Below are 24,471 nucleotides of genomic sequence, written 5' to 3' on the forward strand. Positions count from 1 at the left end.
TTAATTACTTTGAGGCAACAGTGAAGCTTATGAGTACTAGGTACTACCGTTTGCACTACAGCAATAGAAGCCCCAGACGAGGAGACAAAACTTAAGATTCAGTTATATCAGCTATCATTTCCACGTGGAGACATACAGCAATGCTTACTCATATGTAACCTCCATCATTGCTGCAATTCCGTTGTGGTATTATGTCCTGCAAAAGTTATTTTTTAAGGGGTGAAAGAAATCTTCTGTCCATTATAGCTGCAGGATCTCCATCTTAACTTTGCATTTGTTCTCAGTTTATGTCTCAAAGTGCAAGTTTCTGATACTTAACTAAACCTCTCCTTGCTAGAAACAGATCACATCCTCTGCAGATCTGCTAGTAAAAGCCTTGAATGTCACTGTGGGTTATACACAGGAGGAATATCAAACAACATTATGGCTAGTTCTGTTTTGCCAGCTCTTGTGATTTTATAGGAAGTTCCAAAACACCTCCTATTTTTCTTAAAACCTTAGCTACAGAGTTATGTGACTACATGGGAATCTCAGCTTTCATATAAAAAAGGAAGTTATGAGTCCTTATGAATGCAGGGAAAAGGTGGAATTATGATCCAACTGTGGAAAAGAATTAAAAAAAGTATATAAAATATTGTAGTTTTTTCTTATTATCTGTATTTTACAAGCCAAATCGCCACTTCATTATGGAGCCAACATACAATCATGTTCTTCCGTGCAAACCGGCAAGGATGAACACCCTCTTTTATTGCACTGTAGACTCTTTGTGATCCCTTTTGCTCCCCCAAGTAGTGGCAATGTTATGACTCCACAGCTCCAGCTGGGCACTTTGGTGTGCATCAAGCTGTCAAAGGCAGATCATTTCCGCTAGATGACTTTATTTTCTGAATTGGTAATATCTTTGCCATCAACTTGAGCTGATGTCAGTAACACATTGTCATCAGGAAACAAGGCTGATAAGTTTAAAGCAATGAATTTGCCAAGGAAGTGACTGAATGCAAATTAAAACTTAACTCTTGCTCAGATCTGCACGGTTTTCTTTTTCAAATGTCCATAGCCTTTCCACAATTCCTTTGCATCAGTTTACAATCTAAAGGTGGAGAAAACAGTAGTTACTGCAAGGCTTCCCCTCCCTTCTCATTTTCTATAACCATGAACTAATTTAAGCAGTATTTATAATAGTGAGTTTGCCAAGAATTTCCCTCTGGAATAATTTCCTCTAAAGTGTGATATGAGAAAAGATTTAGCTGGTAATTGCTATGGATGGTTCTCATCTAAAGTGTACCTTGTAGTTGATTCTCCAGAAACAGAGCGGTCCAAAGAGACTGGATTACAGGGAAAAAAAAAGTTACTGGTATGTAAGTACGAGAAGAATGTATCTTATTTACCCTCTTTGAAAGGAAAACTGAAAGACAGAGTTTCAAACACTGATAAGAGAAACATGAAGGTTAAGTTTTGAGTTAAAAAAGATTTGGGAAAAGAGCTGAATTTCAGTCTTGGCATTTGCATAGACAGACATCAAACAGGACAAGGAAACAAGAAGCCTGGATGGGATGTAAGGATGGGTACATTTATGACTTTCTTTTCCTTTAGGTTTCTAAAATGCTTTCTTATAGTGTGGCAAACAGATGGGATCCACCCACCAGGAGTTTATCGTAGACATGTTCACTACATTTAGAGGTATATTATGAAAATATAAGCCATCACATACAGAAATGGTAAGGGGGGGGCACAAGAGAGTCTGTATTTTTAAGGGTGCGTCTTTCTTTGAAACCCTTTCCTATTGTACACTGCATGCTGAATTCTTCTGCAAATCTGGTCAAGAGTTTGCATTCTGCAGAAGAACTGCAAGCCAGGTTGGTCGTGGTGGAAGAAAAGGAACATGACAAACAGTAAGGAGTGATATTAAAAATGTGCAAGTACACGCACGCCGAAGATGAAATAGCAGCTGTACAAGCTCCTCAGTTTTCTTATCAAGGGGAAGGAGAAAACCTTTAAAGAGAAAGACAGCATGGTGCTGAACAATGGATTTTTCCATAGTAAAGTATCTTTTGGCCACTGCACATTGCTACTCGTGTTCTCTATGCTGCATCAAGCTGGGCCCTGACTGCCACCCAAATACGACAACCTTTAATACGCTCAAGCCATCAGGCAATACCTGCAAGAGATGACTTTACTTGTCTCCACTATGGCCAGTTGCCATGCTGGAGCACAGCATGGGATTGCTACGTTGCTTAGTTCAAAGACACACCAATGTCAGAAGCAAAGAACATTAAAAAAAAAATCTGATCAAATTAGTTTGATAATGAAACAAACATAAGTTCAGTCACATCCACAAATAGTTTAACCCCTGGTGCTTGATAATGATATGTCAAATAGAGGCCAAAAATTAAATCTGCATGGATTCATTAAAAACCTGTTAACAGCATATCTTAGCCCACATGGAGCATTCAGTGGGAATGGCAGTAATACTTCTATCTCCCATTTACAAGAAAGCCTCTATAACAGAAAGACATATAGAAAAAAACCCTTCTGATACATCTTACGTAACTTTTTCCAAGTCAAAGTCTGCCATAATGATCTTTCCTGCAGTCCTGTGCTGAACAACTGGCATTCAGAGAAGATATACATACTAATAAAATATGACACTTGTTGCGAGGATGCATCTTTGTTGAGCAACTAGCTGGCTGACAGTCCTGATAACTGGCAGTGGTGGAAAAAGGCTCTCTTCCTTCCAACATGCTTGGAAACTGGCGTCAACACTTTCACCTTTTTGGTTTTCCTCTCTGAATCTTAACAGCCTTAAAAACCTCAGAATTTCCCACCACCTGTCCAAGATCACAGCTTGACAGGCAGAGGCAAAAATGATCCATTCCACTGCTACGGTTTTGAAAATACATGCCACAGTTATGTGATTTGTAATGACTTGGACAGAACAGTTCTGTACAGCTGAAAATATTTCCATCTATGCTTCTCCTTCCTAAAGCCATTCTTTACTCACAGCGTAAATGACTTTTTCTTTCTAAGGGTTATTACTTGCCCAGGGACAGTATGTTTGTTTGAGTCTGCAAATTAAAATAGAAGGGGAGAGAAATCAAGCTATGTCCATAGGTGGTGTTGCTGCAGAGAAGGCAATGCAATCCATTTATTTCCTAGGTCATGCTAGACTGTGCAGGGACGTTCTTGTTTTGCTTCCCCTAGAAATAAAGACGCATGAGGTATTCACAGGGGCAATGCTGTACTACATATTCTGTGTGATGGCCTATCAGCTTCTAAACTCTCTCTGTCCCTCATTTCAAAAGTACTAACAAAACCTGCCACTATACCCTCCAAATTAGACCAGGCGATCAATAACAGAGATCATGGACATAAGCAAAAGGGAGAACCACCAGGTCAGCAGGGCTGGATCCAGGTTCCTTCGCTGGCTTCAGATGCCTCTGTACTGGAGTCAGCAGGCAGATGTTCAATGCAAATTCTGGTGCTGAGACACCTCTGAAGGCTCTCTGGAAGTGCGTTATTGGTAAGGCTGCTTGCATGCGGGAAGGCAGTAAAAAAGAAAACCGATGGGTTAATTGATTGCACACACTGTAGTCACAGAATATATGCAATGCTGCTGAGGATCAGCACTGCAGCACATTTTGAAAGATAAAGTCTATTGACGCCAGCTAACCAAAATGCATGAAAGCTCTACAGAACACGGTCTGCTGAAGGCCTTGCTGGCATGGCTTTTGGAGGTGGTGGAGAGCTTGGGCCACCAAAGGGTCAGAGCATCCTGCAGGGAAGAAGGAAGGTAAGATAAGACCCCTATGCTCACATAGGGTCTTTCTGCACCTATAACAGAAGCAGTTCAGTGGGCTGTGGGTGTCAGTGGACTGTGGGTTTCAGTGCAGGGTGGGAACCTTTGATGAGAGCAGTTAACGTGGACATGAACAGTGGGGTTCAGTGTGTAGCCTGCCAATGTCGCAGTCAAAAGAGGTACCTACAGGGTTCAGCTTGCTGAATGTCCTCGGGTAAATGATTTCACCTTTCTGTGCTCATTTCTCATCTTCCCTGGTCTCTGCTCTGTTGGAGGCTGACGTTGGGCATGTGTTTGCTGTTGTGCTAGCACAATGGGGCATAGACCTCAGCTGGTGCTGCTCTAATGTCAGTAATGAACAATAGAGATTAGTTTTCTCCATTGCCAAAACAGAAAGAAAACCACCCTGAAACAATTCCAAAGGTGCATAATGGGGTTTCCTTTGCCTCCCTTGTAGCATCAAGTTTCATCAGCTGCTGGACACAGAATAATAAAGCTCTGGGAAGCACTTGTCCCATCTTCAAAGCACCATTTAGACTTGTCATAGATGGTTTACACGTTGTTCCTGTGCAACAGTATCACAATCCACATTTTGGAGGGAAAGATGGGGACGCAAGTTTAAGTGGCACAAATAATCCTACAGGATGATTCAGTGACAAAACCAAGACTAAATCTATTATAGAGGGGGGTTTTGTGCTTTTTTTTGCATGACCAACGCTGTGGTATCCAATGGCATGTCCTGTATTCCTTACTACTGAATAGATTTTGTTTCTCTCCTTCTTCCTTTTATCTGTTTCATGGAGAAAAACAAACAAATGAATACTGATTGATTGAATTTTAAAAGCACAAAGACCAATGGTGCAATCAGTGTTAAAAGGGTAAGTAGGTGCAATTTTCCCCTATCACAAACTGTGTGCTGTTCTTCAGTTTGCCACTTGTGAAACTGGTCAGCTGCCTCAGGAAAAACTGTTTTTCCCCTACAAAATACCCTAAGTCTCTTCAGGCTAAAGCATTTCAATAAACACTCAATTTGCCACAATGCAGATTTGCTTTGGATGTCTAGCAGATGCCAAGTCAGATGTGCTGAAGTTTCACAATGTCTCTCACATCAATACAAAAGGTACTCTAGATATATGAAGCATTACACAACAACGTATTTGCTGAAAAACACAGGTTTTGAAAATGTTTCATGCTCAGTGTTCAGAGTTAGTGGATACTTTTGACAGTTTTGCGCTTACTCAGGTATCAGGAAAAAAGTGGGGCGATAGCTAGTCCTCATCAGAGCAACTGAAAATAAAAAAAAATATTAAAGTTTGTGATGGTGGTTGTTTGGGAAAAAAAGTCTGAATAAGGACACTAAGGAGAATAATAAACAACTGCATCGCCTCCTTTCTGAAACAGAAGTTTAGACTTCATGCTGAGTTTACTGAGTAAGGCTCTTTGGCATGTATTTTTGAGTCAGATGGGGAGTTAATGGATGCCATACTCCACAGCACTGTGCAGAGGCAGCTGTGTTCATCCTAACTGTTCTGTGCTGAACTTGGAGCAAGTTACCAGCTTGCTTCCATTACCTTTGATATCTGTTGTACATCCATTTCAATAAACATCTGATTTGCCACAATGAGGACTTGTTTTGGATACCTAGCAGACCCAAAAGCCAGATGTGCATCTTTGTACAGATGTAGGTACTTCAGTGTATGATGTAGACATGCCCTAAAGGTTTGTAATTATTCTTTTGGTGCCTTTTAGCCAAGGAAAACATTTCCAATTTTGTAGATGGAATATGCTATGGTAACCTTGGAAAGACAATGCAACTTGAATTGCTGAATGCCATTTACAGTCACTCTTCAGAAAGTGATGCACTTCACAGTAAAAAAAAATCCCAACTCTTGGACCAACCAAACCCACTGTTGACATTTCTCAATTAGCCAAAACAGGTTTTTGTTTTGTTTTTTAGAGGGAGCAAAATTGGTCTAAAGAGAAGGAGTTAAGTTGTTAAATCACAGGCCAACGTGACAATTGTAACAGTTTAAAACTCAGGAGGTAATTTCTGCTACAACACAGTAAAAGGCTGTCACCAGCCTCGCCACCTTTGCACTTTATTTAAGTACCCAATATTTGCAATTCTGGATTATATGGAAACATGTAATGCTTCAGCAATATATCCACAAGCAAGCCAATTGTTCATTGTTCATGGTTTAAGTGGGGTTTTATTAAGTTAAAAAATTCTGCTAAAAAAGGAGAAACTGCTTGAAATGGAGTGCAATACTAACAGCACATCAGCAGTGAAAGCTCTCTCTGATCAGTTTCTTAAATATAATGTGAACTGTCTTAAAACATAGAAATAGAGAAAGATAAATCTGTAAGGCTGTGCTATATTCTGAGCGCCTGTTGCCCTACCTTAATGCACGCTGAAAGGCTTTCTGCACATACAGGTCAAAATGCAGCCACAAAGAAATCACCTGCATGAAGTTGAGGTTTCTAGACGCCTTTGACAATTCATTTGCCCTGCAGATTATGTGGGATTCGTTTTCCAGTCCCCGACTATGTCCTAAGGATCTGCTCCAAAGTTTCAGTGCAAAGTTTTGCATTGATTTGCAAAGACAACTCAAGAACAAGTTAGGTTGGACAAAGAGAAAACCAATGAAATTCAGTGACAGTATTGTCTTGATTTGCTTCTGCTAGCATTATTTTATGCTAGCTGAAGGGCGGGGGTCTCATCCCCTTTGAATTTAGGCTAGAGCATTAGGGAAATTTCAGCTTGCTAAGCCTTCACAGTTTCACACCTTCCAGGATCAACAAAAAACCCGTGAACATGATTTCCCTGGAACTGAAAATACGTCTTTTTTTTTTCTTTCTTTTTTTCCCCTCTTTCATCTTACTGAGAAAATAAGGCTGTTACTATCTTTTTTTCCTGTTGGTAACGTTTCTAGCAAGAGAAAACCCTTCTGTTGGAAGGAAGATTCAACTGAAAAAGCACCTCCTTACAAAGCGCAGGTAAAGCATGGGAAGCTTATTCCAGCAAAGGTTATTAAACATCTGGACTCTTGATAACATAGAAGAGAAGAAGTCAAGAGCCGTGGCTGTTAAGAGACCCAGGTTCTCAAAACTGGCTGTATCCTGTGGGTGAACGAGAACACATGGAGTTTAAAAGCTAGTCATTCTTTTACATGAAAGTTTGAACTTTCGATAGGTGAGTTTAGCCACTTTCTAACTATGCCTCTGTACTACTGATAGGATCATGTGACGAGTGGCAAAGCGTGCACCTCTCAAGTTTAGAGGAATGGTGAATCCCACTTCCTCTATTTACCCTCAGCCTTATAACTGGTTGTCCTGGAAAGTCTGATTTAGATGTGTGATCTGGCACATATCTGGTGCTTTTTATGATGACAAAGAGTCAGAAATAGTGTGAACACTTATGGGGATAGTGTGGGTCTGTTCCTGCTCACCACTGAAACTAGCAGCAAAATTCCTATTAACTTGGTTGGGAGCAGGACAGGGTCCTACTGCAGAAGAAGAGTATAGGGACTGGTGGTCAAAATCCAACAAAAGAGGTAATTTTATGTACTTGGACGTGATTATGTTACCCAACATATCTGAACTCCAGTGACTGACTACCCACACACTTAGCCTATCCAAAATGCAAAGTAAACCAACCCAGCTTCAGACTTCTTTCACTGCAGTTGGATTAAACTGTTCTGGGTCTCCAAGCATCCGTATGTCGGCTGCCAAGTCTCAGGGAAGCAGTGTGCTTGGCATCGTAAGAAAACTGATTGGCTGCAGAAGAACCCTTTATATGTAAGCTACTTATCATCGGGTGACTGAGCAACATCTGAGCGCAGGCAAAAATACTGGTGATCCACCCTAGGATGAACATGGAAAGTTTTTCCTACCCTTAAACAAGATCAGCTAAACCTCAGTATTTTCTTCACTACGCCAGACAACTCTGACTTATTCTGTCTTCCCTCAGAAGTAATTTTCCTCTACTTCTGATCATTCCTGGCTCTCCTGGACTCTTCTCCATTCAGTCCATGTCTTTGTTAGAGACTAACATCCAGCACGGGTCTGATCAGAGCATGATTTCATGTGCCTTATAGGCAGCATTCCTGCCTATATATACCAGCCTGTTTGCCTTTTCCATGAGATTGTTGAGTAATGTTCACCAGATTATTCACTATAATCCTCTCACCTTTTCTTCAGAGCTGCTATCCAGCAATTGATTAGTACTAGGTGTAAGAATCCTTCACTTGTTTTGAAGACACCATGTGAAAAAGGCTAGTAATCTGCCAGTACCATTTTAAACTCTTTTTCACGTGCGTTCACAGTCCCTTCCAGCGAAGCCCAAGTTACAGACACAGTGACTGCGCTGCATTACCTGATCCAGGTTCACGAAACACTGTCTAGAAGTGGAACAAGGTCAGACCCAGGCTGGACACTCTTTGGTACAGGTTTCACTGTGACAGCTGATTGCTAGTATATATATTCTTTCTTCAGTTCTCCAGCTGCTTTTGCACCTGTTAGCTTCACCTAGACAGAGATGTGACCAACACAACAACGCCAATGAGAAACCAGGTCTACCTTCTTCTCATTGAAACCTCCTCCAGCTCAGTGTGCCACTTGCAGCCAAAAGGACGAACCATGCAACAAGCCCTGCAGGTGTGGCTTCGTCGTCAGTGAGCTCACGGGTGTCACAGCAGCTCGGGGAAGCGCACAGCCCGATGCCACTTCTGCCTTCACTGGCACATGGATGGAGCTTAGTTAAACCACTCTCCAATCCATACAGATAGTGACAATATATAACAAGGGCCACCTGATCTTTTTGGACATTACCGCCTTGCAACCAGCCACCTGTGACTTGCCCACAATCACATGAGTGTTATCCACATCAATGTAAGTTGGATTTATTTCACTAAGGAACATGTGTTTTCAAAGTAACAGAGACCAAAAACTATTTTTGTTCTCTTATGTGTCTAAGCGAGGATGGTGGTTTGCCCTACAACGCCACAGACCAACACGAAGTAGAAACTGGAGCTGTAGGTACTTGGACCACCAAAATACCAGTCTTGTTTCCTTATACCTGCTTTTCAGGACTGCTTTCATGGGCTATGAGTTCTTAGGCAAGGAAGGATGGTGCAGCGCTCTGCCGAGAGACAGGGGCCAAATGCAGAGGGGAATTCCTCCCAGCGCCCTGAGGTTTGTGGCAGAGTTGTAACAGGAAACTCCTACCAGCTCTCTCCAGTTCAGCAGTGCTGTCCATCCCCTCCTTCTCAGCAGTGGAATAATCTTTAAAAGACACCTTGTCTCCTTAATTATGAATTATTATACTGTTTTAAAAGCCCGGGGAAAAAAATCATCATATGTCTATATTGGAAACTTCATTGATTCTGGAACAACTCCTCTGTGGGACATTCAGTCCTGTGAATCTCTGAGAAATTCACAGAGGAGGAGGTCTGCACTGTTCAGTGTCACTTCCATCTCATCAAAACCTTTGCTCAGCATCGTATGCAATGTCACACATGATAAGGACAAAAATACTTATAAAACACTTTTTGTGGTTTGTATTATTTTTTCTCTGGAGATCAGGAAGCTGACAATGAAAAGCATGGAAAGTATGAACAGGTCTCTATTTCACAGATGAGTTTCAGATATCCTACATGGATTTCAGTCTAAATTTTGTACTTTTTGAAACTTCAGCAATAACAAGTGTAAATTTAGCTGGTATTTCTCAGTGTCTTACTGGTACAGGGACATAGCTCTTAAAGATGTTATGTTTAGACTGTTCTTTATTTAATTTTTTAAAAACTGGAGATTTTTTTTTCCCTGGCTGGTTAGAAGTTACTTCTGTAACTGGTAACTAGAACAATTTACTAAGTTCACCATGATGCTGGGATGAGTTTATGCGCATTCCTAATTCAGCAGTTACCCCTACCACGAGGAGTGGTCTTAAAGATGCAGCTTAAAACGTCAGAAAATGAATCAGCCTTCTGCTGGAGCCTACTTCTCTAAAGTACAGGAAGTGCTTGCATATGCTTATATTTATTAAGAACAAATACATGATTAGCAACTGAGACTTACTTTTTACGTCAAGGTAGGTCGGAATTAAAAATAGATAAGGGATTAACTCCCAAACACTATACTATCTGCACAGAGCTGCCAGAACTTCACAACACATCCAAGATAGTAATTTTGTACCAAAGCCAGTGTATGAGACAATCCAGTTCCCTATGCTGCAGTTATCGTAAATCTAGTGACACCTTGGATGCCAAATGCTTGCTTTATGCTCCAAACGGGAAACAGTTGGATGACTAGGGATCCTTTAAAAACCCATGGATGTCAGCAGGAGTTTGTCCAAGGACCTGACACATGGTGCAGCGCAAACCTGTTCCACGAGAGGCTCACAAGTGCGTGTGTGCGCGCGTGCGTGTGTACTCCAACCCCTTTCCCTCTGGGAAGCCCACTGGGAAAGACCAGTCAGTCTGATGCTGGTACTGCAGCGCGCAGCACTCAGCTGGTTAATAGCTAGACGCTTGCATTTAGCACCGCTATCCGCTCCATAGTAATCTCAGCTCTGCACTCGCTCCTGCTGCTGCCACAAAGAGACCGCAGCTGTGCGACTCTGCAGCAAGCATTATGGGTTGCTAAACTCTTCCTCCTCTAGCAATAAATTACACGGCAATATGGCTTCTAATTTCTGTCTGCAATTTTCAACCTCTTAATAGGGTCTCCTTAGCCATTACCTGCCCAGGTTACTTCCTTCTACTGCAGTGCTGCTTATAACTCTGCATGGCAAAAGAACATGGCTGAAGCACAGGAGCTGACAATGACATGTTCCCAAAAGGCTGGAAAGCACCTTTTATTTAGCCCTCTGCTGGTAAGCTGAGGGCTTTCTTTCAAGGTATGTATTTTTTAAAGTCTGAGCACACCTCTGCTGTCCCAATCTTCAGCCGATTGTGAGTGGCTGCTATTATCAGGCACTGCAGAGCGGCTGAGCCCCACCCTGCTAACTGTTGTCTGTGGATCCTGACAAATGATGCTGGCACCTCAAATTAAAACAATCAGAGCATCGCCTAAATCAACAACCTGAGCTCTGCACCATCTGGAAAGGGCAGCGACTCATAGGTAAGAGCAGGTCTGCCTCCTTCCAAAAACAGCTCCCCAGATTGCATTGGTTGTTGGCCTTTTTTTTGTGCACAGAGAGCATTTGTTTTTACTAGCGAAGAGGAAGAAAGCTTTACACGCCTCCAGCGTCTAACCTCGCTGCAAGTCAGCTAAGTAACAAAAAGCATCTGTGTGTCGAGAGCTACACAGGTCTGGTGTGCAACTGCCAAAAGGCCATACCCATTTCACTGCCACTGGACTTCTCAGATGATGTTAACCCTTGTAAGCACATGGCTTTCTCAGCTCAGAATTTGCAACAGAAAAGACTTTTCTATGCTAGGGAAATTAGGATGAGAGGCAGGTGTAGCATCCCCGTGCTCCCAAGTCCTGCTCCTGAAAGGCATCCTCAGTCCGAACAGTGCCTTAAGTGCACGTAGGCTCAGCACGTGCTCATGTGCCATTCAAGAGAGGGCAAGGTTTAAGATCACATTTCAACACCATCCTACCTAAATAAGGAAGCATGGGATTGAATTCATGGCTCTGTTGGGTTTGCTGGTGAAAAAGGCAAACAAATCCCTTGCCCGAGCTTCATTTCCCCCATTGATAAACAAATACGCTGAAATTTTTGCAAGGTTCCTCGGGACGTACTCACGAAGAGGCTCAGAAGCTAGGTATTACGGCTGTGAGGCCTCATAATTTACTACACATGCACAGTCCTGTGCTTTCCCAAATACAGGCTGCAGAACAACCATCTTGCTGGTGACTGTACTTTACAAGGATTCAGCTGATGAAAGAATACGCTTCATTCTGTACAAGAATAAAACAGTATTTGTAAAGCAGGTAAGGAGTTAGATACAAGGAGTGATTCCTGGAAGAGCAAGGGTGCTCGAGGAGAGACTGAGCATCACCGTGCACCCCCTTCCAGACCCATCCTGCCCTCATCCCAGCTACCCATCACTTTTAGCACAGCATGTAAATGCCAAAGTCTCACCTCTGACTTCACATGAACATCTACCCCACTGCTACCACGGCGTGTGGCATCTGTCCTTAAAGCTACACTCCAGGCTAGAGCTGTTCAATAGTTTCCAAAAATGTAAATCCTTCACAACTATTTTACTTTACTAGAGACTTAACAACAACAAAATCACAAAAACTTTTCACCCATTTTCAACTTCTTTTGCAAAAGATAATGTAAAAGGCACAAAACGAAATCCAGTATCTCAGTTCCTTGTCTGTGCTCAAGAGATGTTGGTGATGTGTTAAGGGCTAGGAATGTGCTGTGGAAACAATTCTAAATTTAAACAGTTGAGTTTGGGTAAGTCTGGAGACTGTCTAGAAATTTCTCAAGAGCAAGTTGGTTTCTGGTTTCTATTTGTTCCTAGTTTTCACTGATACCTTGACAGCAATTATTTTTTCATCATATTTCTGCTTCTCTTGCTGTCATGTAAACATTCCTAAAGCAAAAATACAGATAAAACCCGAGACTGTAATTTTAGTTTTCAGACATTATAGGCATTTTTCTTTGGCTTTTGGCTCAAAATGGGCAAAGGCCATAACATTTCTTACACTGTGCATGAACTCCCAGTGTTTTATATGCTCCAGAAGTCAAGACAAGATACAACTGTGCTCGCACGGGTTTCTCTGTGCAAGGTCTGCCATGAAGCTGACTCATGACATTGCTGCAGTCCAGAGCTGGGCAGCAGATTTGTGTGCAGGGAAACCTCTCTTGATCCTTTACAGCAAATGCAAACATAACACTTCCTCTCCCGTGGCTGATTTCCACTGAGGCTCACAGGAACCTCACGGGTTCCTATCATGCTCACAATATAGATCTCATTTAGATTTAGTTTGTGATAATCCCTAGTTCACACATACTAAACCCATTCCTGGAAATATTTGCAGCAGGATACAGACTCCTTCTAACCCCACCAGGTCTTCCTCACCATAGAGTACTCTAGAAATCTGTTAAGGTCTCACTTGCCCTCAAGTTTTTCAGCTCAGAATATAAAAGGAGGACAGCTACAGCTACAGGAGAGTTTTCTATTTCAGGTACTTGGATGTTAGGACTGCTGAGGAATGAGATGGCGGAGGAATGGTTGTGATTAATCAGAGCTGTAAATACAATTGCAAATAGGACAATGAGGGAAAAATGGGAATGGAAAAATTGGATTAAACTATGTACCAGCAATTATGTACCAGCAATATTCAAATGGGCTTCACGATGAATTGCGAGGGGGGGCTTTCTTTAGTTCCGAAACTTGAGAAAGCACTTAAAGACATGGTTACTCCAGCAATGTGTTTGAGCGCACAGGATGGCTGCACTGCGCCAGACCATCTAGCCCATGCTCCATTCTAGCACAATGCCTAAAGCAGAAGACCTCAGGAGCATGGCAAATAAATGTAAAACTTCTCTGCCAGCCTCTAGTAATTTGCAACTCAAAAATGACTTCTATCTCATGAGAAAGTCCTTCATGGATTCCACTTCCATAAGCATGCCTGGGTTCTCCTCAAGCCCAGGTGCACTCTGAGTATGCACCACAACCTGGAGAGAGGGGCTCTATGGCTTAACAACTCATTTTAGGAAGAACATCTCTTCGGGTTTGTTTTGTCCACGACTGCTACCCTCCTTAGACACCTACTAATTCTTGTGTCAAAAGGTGTGAGTAGTATTTCCTTACCCTCTCTCTCCTAACACTCACGACCTTATAGACTTGTGCAGATTCTTCTCACTCACCTATTTTCCAAGCAGAAAAGTCCCAGCCTGCTTACTCTTTCCATATCTTGCTGCCCTTTTTTCTGCAGGCTTTAGGTCTGAAAACAACTGAATTCAGACAGATTTGGTCATGTGCTTAACTTTAAGGACAAAAACATTACTTCCTAAATGAAGGCATAGGAAACTAGTGTATTAAGTCATCACAGCAATAGTAAACTATTGATTAAATGAATTTGCCACATCTTTCTATGTGATCCCCAACACCAGAGATTCTAATTTTCATGAACAATGTTCTCTGGAAGGACTCACAAAAATTGTGGAGAAGTGTTACAGTAAAATGACCTTGAGCACGAGATCTACTAGTCATGAGTTTTAATTTTGTGGGGTAATAGAATATAGGTGAATGGGGAAAAAAAAGATATATTGGCTTTTCTGTCAGTAAATTTTCTGAAATTTATGGACACCACATGATGCTCACTGCACTTGCTGGCTGTCCAACCCAGAAATGTAGAGTGCCTAGGTTACCAACAATTGTGATACTGAAACTACACCGGTACTATCTTTTCAAAACATAATTGTATTACTGTTCTCAAAGACCTGTTGAAAAATTAGTGCAATGCTATATGTAAACATATATGCACCTACCTCCCTTTTGGGAGGATTCTAAAACTTCACCTGGTGTAGGTTTAACTGGTGTGAAACTAATCTCCTTTGCAGGACAAGGATCCCCTCCTCATCCCTGTTGAATTATCTCCCACGCTAGTTCTAGCCCCTTGCGAAAGGCAGCACTGCTCAGACTGCAGAGCCCTCTTCTGTGGTGCTGGCCCTGTACTCCCTTATATTTGTATGCACAATCCTGCACTGGCCTCTCTTAACACCAGCTGTATATAGGTGTGAAGGACTTCTTTAAATGGAGGGCCCCATTTACCAAATAATCCAACTTGCTCTGCAGGACTGCTTTTTGTCATCGTATTTATTCCTCCACCACTCTTTATGTTACCTGCACACTATCAATTCTGATTTTTCATTTACATCAAAGTACCAAGAGAGAACACCTTCAAGCCTTGAAAAGCTGCTTCTTATAAGCTCTCTCCTGCCTTTGTTCTCAAGGAACAAGGCTCTGTTCAGCAGTCTCCCTCACTAACAGCAACTTTTTGAGACCTGTCAGTTAGCCAGTCCTTAATCCATCTACGGCAGACCCCACTGACACAGGAGGGGGCTATTTTTAAACAACAATGTCCTGCCATACTAAGTCAAACACCTGATGACATTTAAGTAATGTTAGATCCAGCTCAACAAACTCATAATCTCATAGAAACAAGCAAGAATGGTCTTGTTCAACAGGAGGTATCTTTGACATGGCTACTTGAATGTCAGTAATTACTTTTCTTTAATGCTTCACTGAGCTACTGGTTCTCAGAGCTGGGCACTGGTAAGCGGTAATCATCATTACTGTTGTTTTTACTTGCTAAGAAAGTAAAAACATTTACATTTTAGTAGCTTCCCACTTGCATCTGTAGGCTGGACATCTTAACCTGAAAACCTCCTCCAGCTCCCGCGCTGGTTGTTGCCCTAGTGGACGATTTCTCCTCGGTGCTGTCCCTCAGTGATTGCCTTTAATTCACCTGATATATAGGTGACACATATTCACTGCATCATATGTACATTTGTACCCCAGATGCACTGATACATACTCAACGCCCCCACTTCCCAGCTTTATGACTACTAGCTAAGCGATGGAAAATATTTACATTTTGTAAATGCTTGTCTATGTTTAGATCACTATCTCGTGGTGATCTCTGCAGTCCTAGAGAAGGGGGTCATATAATATATTGCAGAGCCACACAGTTTATTTATCCAAAATGTGATAAATTAACTCAGCTCACCTGTCCCCTGGCCACCGAGCCTGCTTCCTCCGGGACTATTTGCATTCCAAACTTCTGAGCAACTCGCAGCACGCATATTTTTTAAAGCCACAAAAATGCTTCCTTTTTCACCCAAATTTTACCTCCCGCACCCCTTCAGGAAAAGAACAGATACAAGCACTGAAGTGTGCTATAGGAACAAGCTCAGAGAGAAGACGGCTTCTGACCTCCTCTTTTAACCTCTTGCTTGCCTCCTGCAAGGCATCTTCCCACAGCGTTCAGAGCGGGCACCACTTGGCTCCGTTGGCGGTAGAGCAGCGGTGCTGTGGTGACTTAGGGTCAGGCTCAAACAGATGCTAAGAGCGGTGTGGCACGACAGGAAGATTTACCAGTATCTGTCTGTGGCACACATGATACCCAAGTCGGGAAATGCGATGTGACCTCTGCTCAAGGAAGGATCAGAAAACCAGTCGTTCCTGGCCATCGTAGGACCTCCCCAGGACACAGAGTTTATGTTTTCTTCCCAAGCAGAGAGAACTGGGTTCCACTTTTTAGTAGTTGTCTCACATCTCCCCACTTCTCAAACCAGACTGCCACAGTGCTCTGAGTCTTGCTATAGTCAGTTTGTGAATTTTAGGAACTTCAGAAACAGGAAGATCTAAAAATCACAGCTTAAGCACGTGCAATGGCATTAAAAACATGTACATTTAAAGCTTCTTTTTTTAAGAATTACACATTCTATTTTTTAAAGACTTATTTAGCTGTTTCTTACCCTGGTAAACCACATCATCCAAGTTCTTCTCAATCTTGCATGTATCCCTAACAGCTCTCTGAGACAAGGGCAAAGTCCATTATTCACAGTTTACAGATGGAAAATGAATGCACAGAGAGGCTAAGTATTTGCTGCTGGCAAAACAAGTGGCTAACTCATGTTCACCAAGGTTTAGATTAATGTCCTAACAGTTAGACCCCTTTTTTCCTCTTCCCATGACACTTGCCTCTGTGCCAGACAGGCATATATTAAAGCTGTGATTAGTCAAAGTACAAAATCAAACTCTTCAAAAGGCGTCAGCCTTCTGGTGCAAATATTCATATTTCCATGTTTGGATTTTGTTTTCCTTAAATACTCAGTGATGCACACTTAAAATTTACTCTGCCTGTCTTCCTAGCAAGCTCATTTGCCATGGTGATTATGGAAGCAAGCATAAACGTACAAGCAACAGTGTGTAGAATTCCCAATGGTAAATGGATTTCTTTCCATATGCCTAGCATTCAACCAGTTTGATTGAACAGTGCTGGTGTCAGCTTCTGCTCATCTGAGTGAGATACTGCAGCTTGTTAAAATAGAGGGAACATCAAGCTGAACCAAAATGCCACCTTTTTCTTCTTCTAAGAAAAGCCATGCAACTTTTGAGGATTGACCTTATTTTAGCCAACCGGTAGCAGAAGAGAAATGCCTAACTTGTGTCATGTCACTCATCCTGAAGGAACAAAGCTTACACTAGAAATAATCTTCTCTGCATTCTGACAAACATTTGCAGCAGCCCAAGCACAGGAGAAAAGTTACCTGACGAGCTTATATGGAAAACCTCTTGCTCTGCAGAGTGGGTAAGCAAACAAGTCAGTTCATGGACCCACATTCAAGCTTAAACTAAGGCTGAGTATTTTTGATGCTGAAGTAATATTCTTTCAGTCTAATTCACTGCATACATTACTATACTATGTTTTATTTGTTGCCAGAAATAGAAACCAAAAAGGAAATATATATAGAAAATGAAGATCCAGATTCTCAAGGCCTTCTCTCATACCAGCATAAACCTACTGTAAAAAGCTGCAGTACACCAGGTCATGATTTTCCATCCATAATGGCCTCATTAGTGTGACATGCAAAGCACCAAGAAGCAGAGCATCTGATTTACTTTGCTGAAAGGTTTAAGCATATCGTGTGGAGTGGAAATGGGTGCCGCTTGGTTTTCTGTTATATAGTGGTCAAAAGAAGCAGCAATAATGTACATAATTTTTTTAATGTGGAGACGGAAGTTTTTCAGAGCTATGAACAGCAGCAATGCGCGGAGCAGCTCAGCAGTACGGTTCTGCTGTACAGGAGTCCCAAACCAGAGGCAGTGGCGAGGGTTGCCTCCAGGGGAACATTCCTGGTGTTCCCATTTGGAGATTTGGCAATGCCTATGCTGACAGAAAACTGTGAACCAGCTTAAAAATATGCACTACTTCCCGCTGCCTGAAAATTAAGCGGTTATAGTATCCTCTCCCCATATCAAGTGATACCATTTCTCTTTTTCAGGGAATATTTTAGAGAGGAAAAAAACCCAACCTATTTGTTTTACATCTGGTTATTTTAAATCTCCATGGACCTATTAGTGGAATAGTGGACTTAAAGAGCTTGGAACAGCAGCAGCAGCAGCAGCAGCAGCAGCAGCAGCAGCAGCAGCAGCAGCAGCAGCAGCAGCAGCAGCAGCCATTCCTCTTACTACAAAGGAAATCTGTAATCTCTGCCGGCCACAGTAAAACGTAGCATCTGTTGATCACTGAGGGAACCGGGGAAAGGAACGTAAAACCCATGCGGGCTCTGCCATCTTCTGTCATTTCCCTTCAGACCTCCAGGTGTGTGGTCCCCGGCACGGACCGTGCCATCCATCTGGGACCGGCACAGCTGCATCAACATCTCAGCCATGGGGAAGAAGAAGAGCTGGGTGTCACTCGAACAAGGGCAGGCTGTGTGGGGCTGGCAGACTGGCAGTGCCCATGGAAACACAGGCCTTTTGACACGGTGCCTGTGCCGTGCTAGAAGATGAGCTGGCAATTTCTGTGTGCCAGGATGATGGTGGTTTTTAAACACCCAGGCCCAATCCTCACCAGGTGTCACTGCCCACATTCCTCTGAGGTCTGAGCCCATAGCTCACTCCAAATTATGGTACTAAACATGAAAACAAAAGTTTTAGCTAAAATGGGGCAAAATCCTGCCTAAACTTTACCCCTGGCAGGGATGCAACTTGGCAGGGAATTTGTCTGAAAGCATGTGCTCAGCTATGGAGCTGAGGTGACAGTTTAACTAGTAGATCAAATAATTACACCATTTTGACAATGCAGTGTTTGTATTCGATTGTCTTAAAAATTGGTAATATCACAATTATTTTCTGCAGTAAAAGCTACCCTGCAGCAGCAGATCATTTTGTTTAACTTCTTAATCAGCTAAGCTAAAGCTCCCACTGTGAGGAAATATCTTTTCAGCAGAGTACTGATTTTCTCCCGCAATCTCCCCTCCTCCCCATTTACTCCTTTTCTTCTCCATCATCAATCTTTTAAGCGTGCCACTGTGCATTCACGTTTTTCTTTCTGCACGTGTCAGCTCAACGCTCTTCCTCAGAGCCCTCTTTCCCCACCAAATCCTGCAAAGCAGACTTTAACCACTCGTTTCCCGAACTCCACGCACAACTTTGCAAAAGCCAGGCTCTCCAGGCGCTTCCCAGCCACCGTGCCGGAATCCCCCCTTCCCTCCACAACCCGCAGCTATGGACAAAAGAGCAAGTAAAATGAAACTGACTTACTGCTATGGCTTGGAGCCTTTCCTTGTGCAACTCTGCTTCCGCCATCCTGGAGAGAAGGACACCGGAGGAGAGAGAGGGAGACGGGTCGGGGGTGGGGGGGTTGGGGGGGGGGGGGGAGGCAAACAAAAACAAAACAGAGCACACACTGCAGTCACCCCGGGGGAACTGGAGTAATTGCAAAGAAAGCCGAGCTCCTGCGTAGTAGTCAGCCACTTTTGGAGGCACTGCAGGCTGGCTCACGGTAGGATCATTTTAGTCACTGGACCAGTGCCTGCCTCGCTGCCTGTCTCCCAGCTGTATTGCTAACTGCATTTCATTGCTGCTTCTGTGTGCTGTTGCTGTCACACAAGCCATGTATGCACTCTCCAAGCAGCTGAGCGCAGGGATAGCTCGCATGGCTATAATTTTTTGCGTTGACGTCTCAGCTCATTTGCTCCTCCTATGGGGCGCTGGGTCACGACAGGAGCTCGACATCAGTAGCGTGCACAGTAATCCAAATCTGTATGACTGCAGCAGAGGAGGCAGACAGCTGTGCCACAGCATGTCCTTAGCGAGCAGCATGGCAGGGAGGGAAGGACGGTGGCACATGGCGTGGCGAGTGGGAGCTGCGGCAGGCAGGCAGGCAGGCAGGCAGCAGCTGCAGCCTCGAGTTAAAGCAGGTTTGGCTAAGGGAAAGGAGCGGGCCGGCAGGAGAAGGGAGGGCATGGACCGTGGGGGAACAGCACAGCCGCTCGTGAATGCAGTGGTAGCATGGCATGCTGCAAAAGGCTGCTGCTTCAGGGCAGCCTTTAAGAGCAGCGGTGAAGAGCATGGGGGGTGGAGGGGAGAGGGAAGGTGTCCATGCACCCTGCACGTGCATTGCACATTAAAACACTGTATTGACATCAGACACTCAAAAGTGACAAAGCTGTTGTAAAAACAGTCTGACTGAAGACCCCAGGTGTGTTACAAATAGGGAAGGAGGCAGGTGGGGAAGGGAGGGGAGGCCTGAGCCAGTGTTGTGAGGGTATCCTTGATTTCAAGTGTGGCTTTGGTTTTGCGTGCAACCTCCTCACTTTTTTTTTTAATGATCTCCCATCTCCTTTGGTTTCTTATAAACAGCAAAGAAGCCCCCCACTCTCTCCCAGCCCCGTCCCTCGGGGTGCTACTGCAGGGGTGAGCAGAGGGCTGCCCTGGTGGAGGGACGCCCCTGAGCCATGACAGCCACTGCGCCGGCTGGAGGGCTGGGCGGGGGGCTGAGCATGGCATCCTGCTGGTGTCCCGCCGCAAGGAGCAGAAGTGCATTTTGCAGCATATAATTTTGGTTTAATAACCCCATGCTGACAAGACAGGGAAACGCCATTGTCTTGGAGGAAAGCGGTCTGGAGGTCACCCTGCTTTCCCTGTGCCTGCCCTTTCGTGTGCCACCCAGCCTGGCATTCTACCTCTCTGCTGGCACCCCTGTCTCCTCTCCCAGACATCCTCCACCTCCATGCCATTTCCAGCTCCAGGATGTGCCACTTGCTGCAGGCTGCTTTTTAAGGCAGCTGCTTTCTCAAGTGTTTCCACCTCCTGGTTCCATTTCCCTTCCTGGTGCCCAGCCTCCTTGTCTCGTGACAGCATGTCAAAGTAACTTCTTGCTTAGCTTTGCCTCTGTGAAAGAGGTCCTTTGTTGTATAGAAAACTCACAGAACATTATATAATTCCGGTAGTCACTGTGGCCAAAAAGCAAAGTTTTATTGCCGTATCCCAAGTGAGGCAGTATCTGTAAGTCGGTGTTTGGGTGGGCTCACAGCTAGGGGAAATGCAACAATTCCAGCTTAAACTGGGATACTCTTTCAGTCTTCCAGCTTTAAGTAATTTGTTGGATGGCATCTGTCCTGTAGCTTATTTGGTCCCTTTCAGCTTGTTGTTTTTCTTCAAAACCTCTTTTTTGTTTTCAGTCACCACATAAAGGTCCATGTATTGCTGCTTATATTGCTACAGCTGGTTTTGAAATATCCCGTCACACAGGATCCAGACATCTATACTCCCACACGTGCACTGAGAACATACACGGGCAACTCCTACTAAGACTTGCAAGCTATGCAATTAAATCCCTTCAATACCCTTCTCATGTTTTGCTGTTAAACCTTGCCCAGGGGAGGAATTCTGCTACAGGCTATATCCAGCAAAGGCGGGGGTATGCCCCAGTGCTAACTGGAGCTGGAGCTGAGGTGGGCAACCTATTCACTCCACGACCTGTTAGTCACGTTAGATGCTGCCGAAGTGGTGTGTGAAATGCACCGCAGTAGGCCATCCCTTCTTTCCTCCCACATGGCATCCACTCAGCAAAGCATTTAAATATATATTTAAGTGCATTCAAGGTAGTCATATATAAAAGCGCACGTGCGCTTCTCACTTCTGCTACGAAACCTCGCGACAGTTCGTGAAGGACAGTAACTGCAGCTAAGCTGGCCACTGTATTCGCCCCATGTTCATCCTTTCTCCCGTTTAACTGCAGTGCTTGTTGCAGGTGAGGGGTAAGCAGGGTGCATCCTAGGGAGTGCTGGGGCCTTCCTGGCCCCAGTGAAACATGCTGCAAGGCTGTGCACCCCTCTTCAGTTTAGTTTGCCGAGGAAACATGGATCAGCTCTGCTGCAGCAGCCCACCCTGCCAGCTCTTTACGACTGTACAGGAATGATAGAGGATGCATGAGCAGCAGAGCAGTTTCTTGCTGGTGACCTGCAATGCAGAGGAAAGGCTGGAAGTCATGCAATAACAATAGCCACTAGTTTCCCTACAGTGTCTTTCTTTTGTATAGCTTGAAGCCTGTGATGCAGTGAGGTGGGAATCCTTCACCCAGGTGGTTCACAGAGCACACCCAGGTGAAATGACCTCTATAAGGTGACTTACTAGGTCATGACAGAGTCTGCAAGGGACAGCACCTGTGGACATTTGGTTAGCGAAGGCAGCTTTAAATGAAACAAAACAACGACTCAGTCCATTTTTACACATTTTTTTGTCCATGTTGGTTAAGATTTTTGTTTCCAGAATGTTTTTCTATGTTGGTAAGGAACTTTAACAAAAAAATAGGAAATTGTGTTAAGCCTCACAGATTTTTATTTGTTTTGATATACTTTTAGGGCAGGAGGGCGGGGTAGTATTTCCAAATTTTGAAGACACTAAGAAAACAAGAGAGGTTGGAGGGTGTAGGGAGGAGCAAGAAGATTCTAGAAGAGTAAGCAAGCAAGAGGAAATAATTATTTTAATATACTTTGTTCGGTAGCTGGTAATGAAGAAGAAAGGAAAAATGTCCCTATTATTTTTCAAATGTCAGTTAAAAGGCTGTTCTTTTCACCACAATTTTTAAAAGAGCAAAAAGTGCTACATCTTAATAATGTGTGAATTGCATCCCATTTCCATGCAAAACAGATTTTTATTTTAATTTCTTTGGAAAAGAGTGTAGGAAACAATCTGTAGTCCCTGCTTGATGCTGGAGACGATCCTGAAAGAACTCTGAGCTATGTGTAGCCTGAACTTTTAATGAGGCAACCTAGTTGTATGGTGGAAATCAGGTTCTTGTCCTTGCCATGGAGCTGAGCTGAATGAGGAAAGGTTCTAGTTTAAATCACCTGTGTTTGTTTTCCGACAAACCTTTTTTTTTAAAAAAAAAACTATTTTTTTTTTTGCTATTGCCCTGCATACAACCAGAACCCTTCTGCATGATGCCAGGCATCTTGTCCTTGGAGCAAAACTCTTGGCTTCCCATCCTCCTGGCTGTTGGTGGGACTGAACCAGTCTAAGAAAAAAGACTTTGGCCTGAAGACTGTGTAAGGAAGGCACATGCATACACATGAAGGTCAGGATTAACGCCTCAGCCATTGCAAATGCATCGACATACTTTTGTGGTGACAAGTTAGTGGTTGGATCCTGGCAGTGGTTGTCAAGAAAACACAGAGCAAGGAGGGAAAACAGGCTTCACATTTGCATTTCAGATTGTTTAGGAGGAGATACTTCTGGCTTTTAAAATTACCACATGCCAGCGTGTTGCATTGTGCTGCACTAACGCTGTTCTGGCATCCTCACTATTGTCGAACATTCCTCCCTAGGGCATATTTGAACCATATTATTTTCATCTAAGTTGAAATTCTAAGGTTTGATTAATCTGTTTTTTATCTTCCTTACCAGACTCTGGCCTCAGATGCTATATTAAAATAGGCCAGGAATGAAAAGTTCATCTAAACTTTTAGATTCTTGAGCCCATCATCCATGCTCACTTTTTGGACTCCCTCAAACACGGTGTCTCGCACAACACAGCCTTTGAAATTTTTGGCAGTGGCACCATCCGACATTTCCAGGAGAGGCTATTCCATCTGCAGTTTTAATGGGGGCTCTCAGCCTCGTCAGACAACAGTCTGTTGCTGTCATTCTCTCTCCCATACCCAGGCTGCTGGCTGGGGGTGCACAGTGGCTGCAGCACCAGGGGCTGTGCTCGGGCCACCTGGAACCTCACTGCTGTGAGCTGCACCTCAGAGACCCCCATCCCAATGAGCCATCACCCCGGGACAGTTGTCTTCATCCCACCCAGACATGTTAACCCAGTAAGCAGTGGCTGCATGGGAGGGGCTGAGTGTCCAAGCCCTTGCATAGCCACTCTGTGTGGCTCGTGGTAGGGGTCCCCAGTCTGTTGCCACTCATGACTTGCAGTGGTGAAAGTGAGAAGTGGCTGAAGACCCGATTACGTGCCCTCACCCCTCCACTGCGGGGTGGCAGATGCTAGCACTGGTACATCTTCTGTGGTCCCCACTGCCCCTCATGTGGGGTTTCATGGGCACAGCCCCCAGGTGGTGTAGGCTGGTGGGAAAACCAGCCCAACTGACAGGACAAGCAAAGGCTGGGAAATCCCCTCTCCACCTCCCACAGCATTTCACACCTGGAAAATGCAGATGGGAAAACCATAAGTGGTATGTCTGGAGTTGAACAGGAGGGCAGTGGCAGAGCTCAACCTATACCTCTGAGTCCAGTTCTGTAAGTGCACAAGATCATTCTTTCTTCACTGAAAAAAATCTTTATTTCAGACTTGGTTTAACTGAAGTTGTTTCCTCTCCCCTTTTTCTGTTGTTTCAGTTTTGCTGCTTGCTATCAAGACATGGAGTTGAAGCGTGCACAGCAGGAGATGGCATTGTCTGAGAAATAAAAAGCTAGAGCACAGAGCTTTGTTTTAAACTTTCCCAAGACAGCAGGCTTATGAATAGGTAAGCCATAATTTATTAATAAGCGCAGCCTATTAGGTTTTTCCATGTTTGCTTGGTTTCGTTCTGCAGCCATGGGGAGCTTGCACTGACACACGGTCAGTGTGACACACTCATCTCAACGGACCACCAGACACTGTGAGTGGCAGGGGCCCTCAAGAGCCTCTGCAGAGCAGAGGTCTCCTGGCCAAATCATGTCTGTTGTCCACAAACAGTTGCT

At 43.8% G+C, this 24,471-nt stretch overlaps 1 protein-coding gene across 4 annotated transcripts in view; it reads right to left on the bottom strand.

Moving 5' to 3' along the window:
* PALM2AKAP2 (PALM2 and AKAP2 fusion) overlaps positions 1 to 24,471 on the bottom strand; it is a 337,193-nt gene that overhangs the window by 252,143 nt on the left and 60,579 nt on the right. For 3 of the 4 annotated variants that reach the window (XM_076362484.1, XM_076362482.1, XM_076362481.1), the window contains exon 1: positions 19,039 to 19,115. In XM_076362484.1, coding sequence (XP_076218599.1) covers positions 19,039 to 19,083 — 45 coding nt within the window. In that variant the 5' untranslated portion in view covers positions 19,084 to 19,115. Of the gene's footprint in view, positions 1 to 19,038; positions 19,116 to 24,471 lie in introns of those variants that run through there. The other variant, XM_076362480.1, reaches the window with a different exon arrangement.

This window comes from Aptenodytes patagonicus, chromosome Z (genome assembly GCF_965638725.1).
Source record: "Aptenodytes patagonicus chromosome Z, bAptPat1.pri.cur, whole genome shotgun sequence".
NCBI lineage: Eukaryota > Metazoa > Chordata > Aves > Sphenisciformes > Spheniscidae > Aptenodytes > Aptenodytes patagonicus.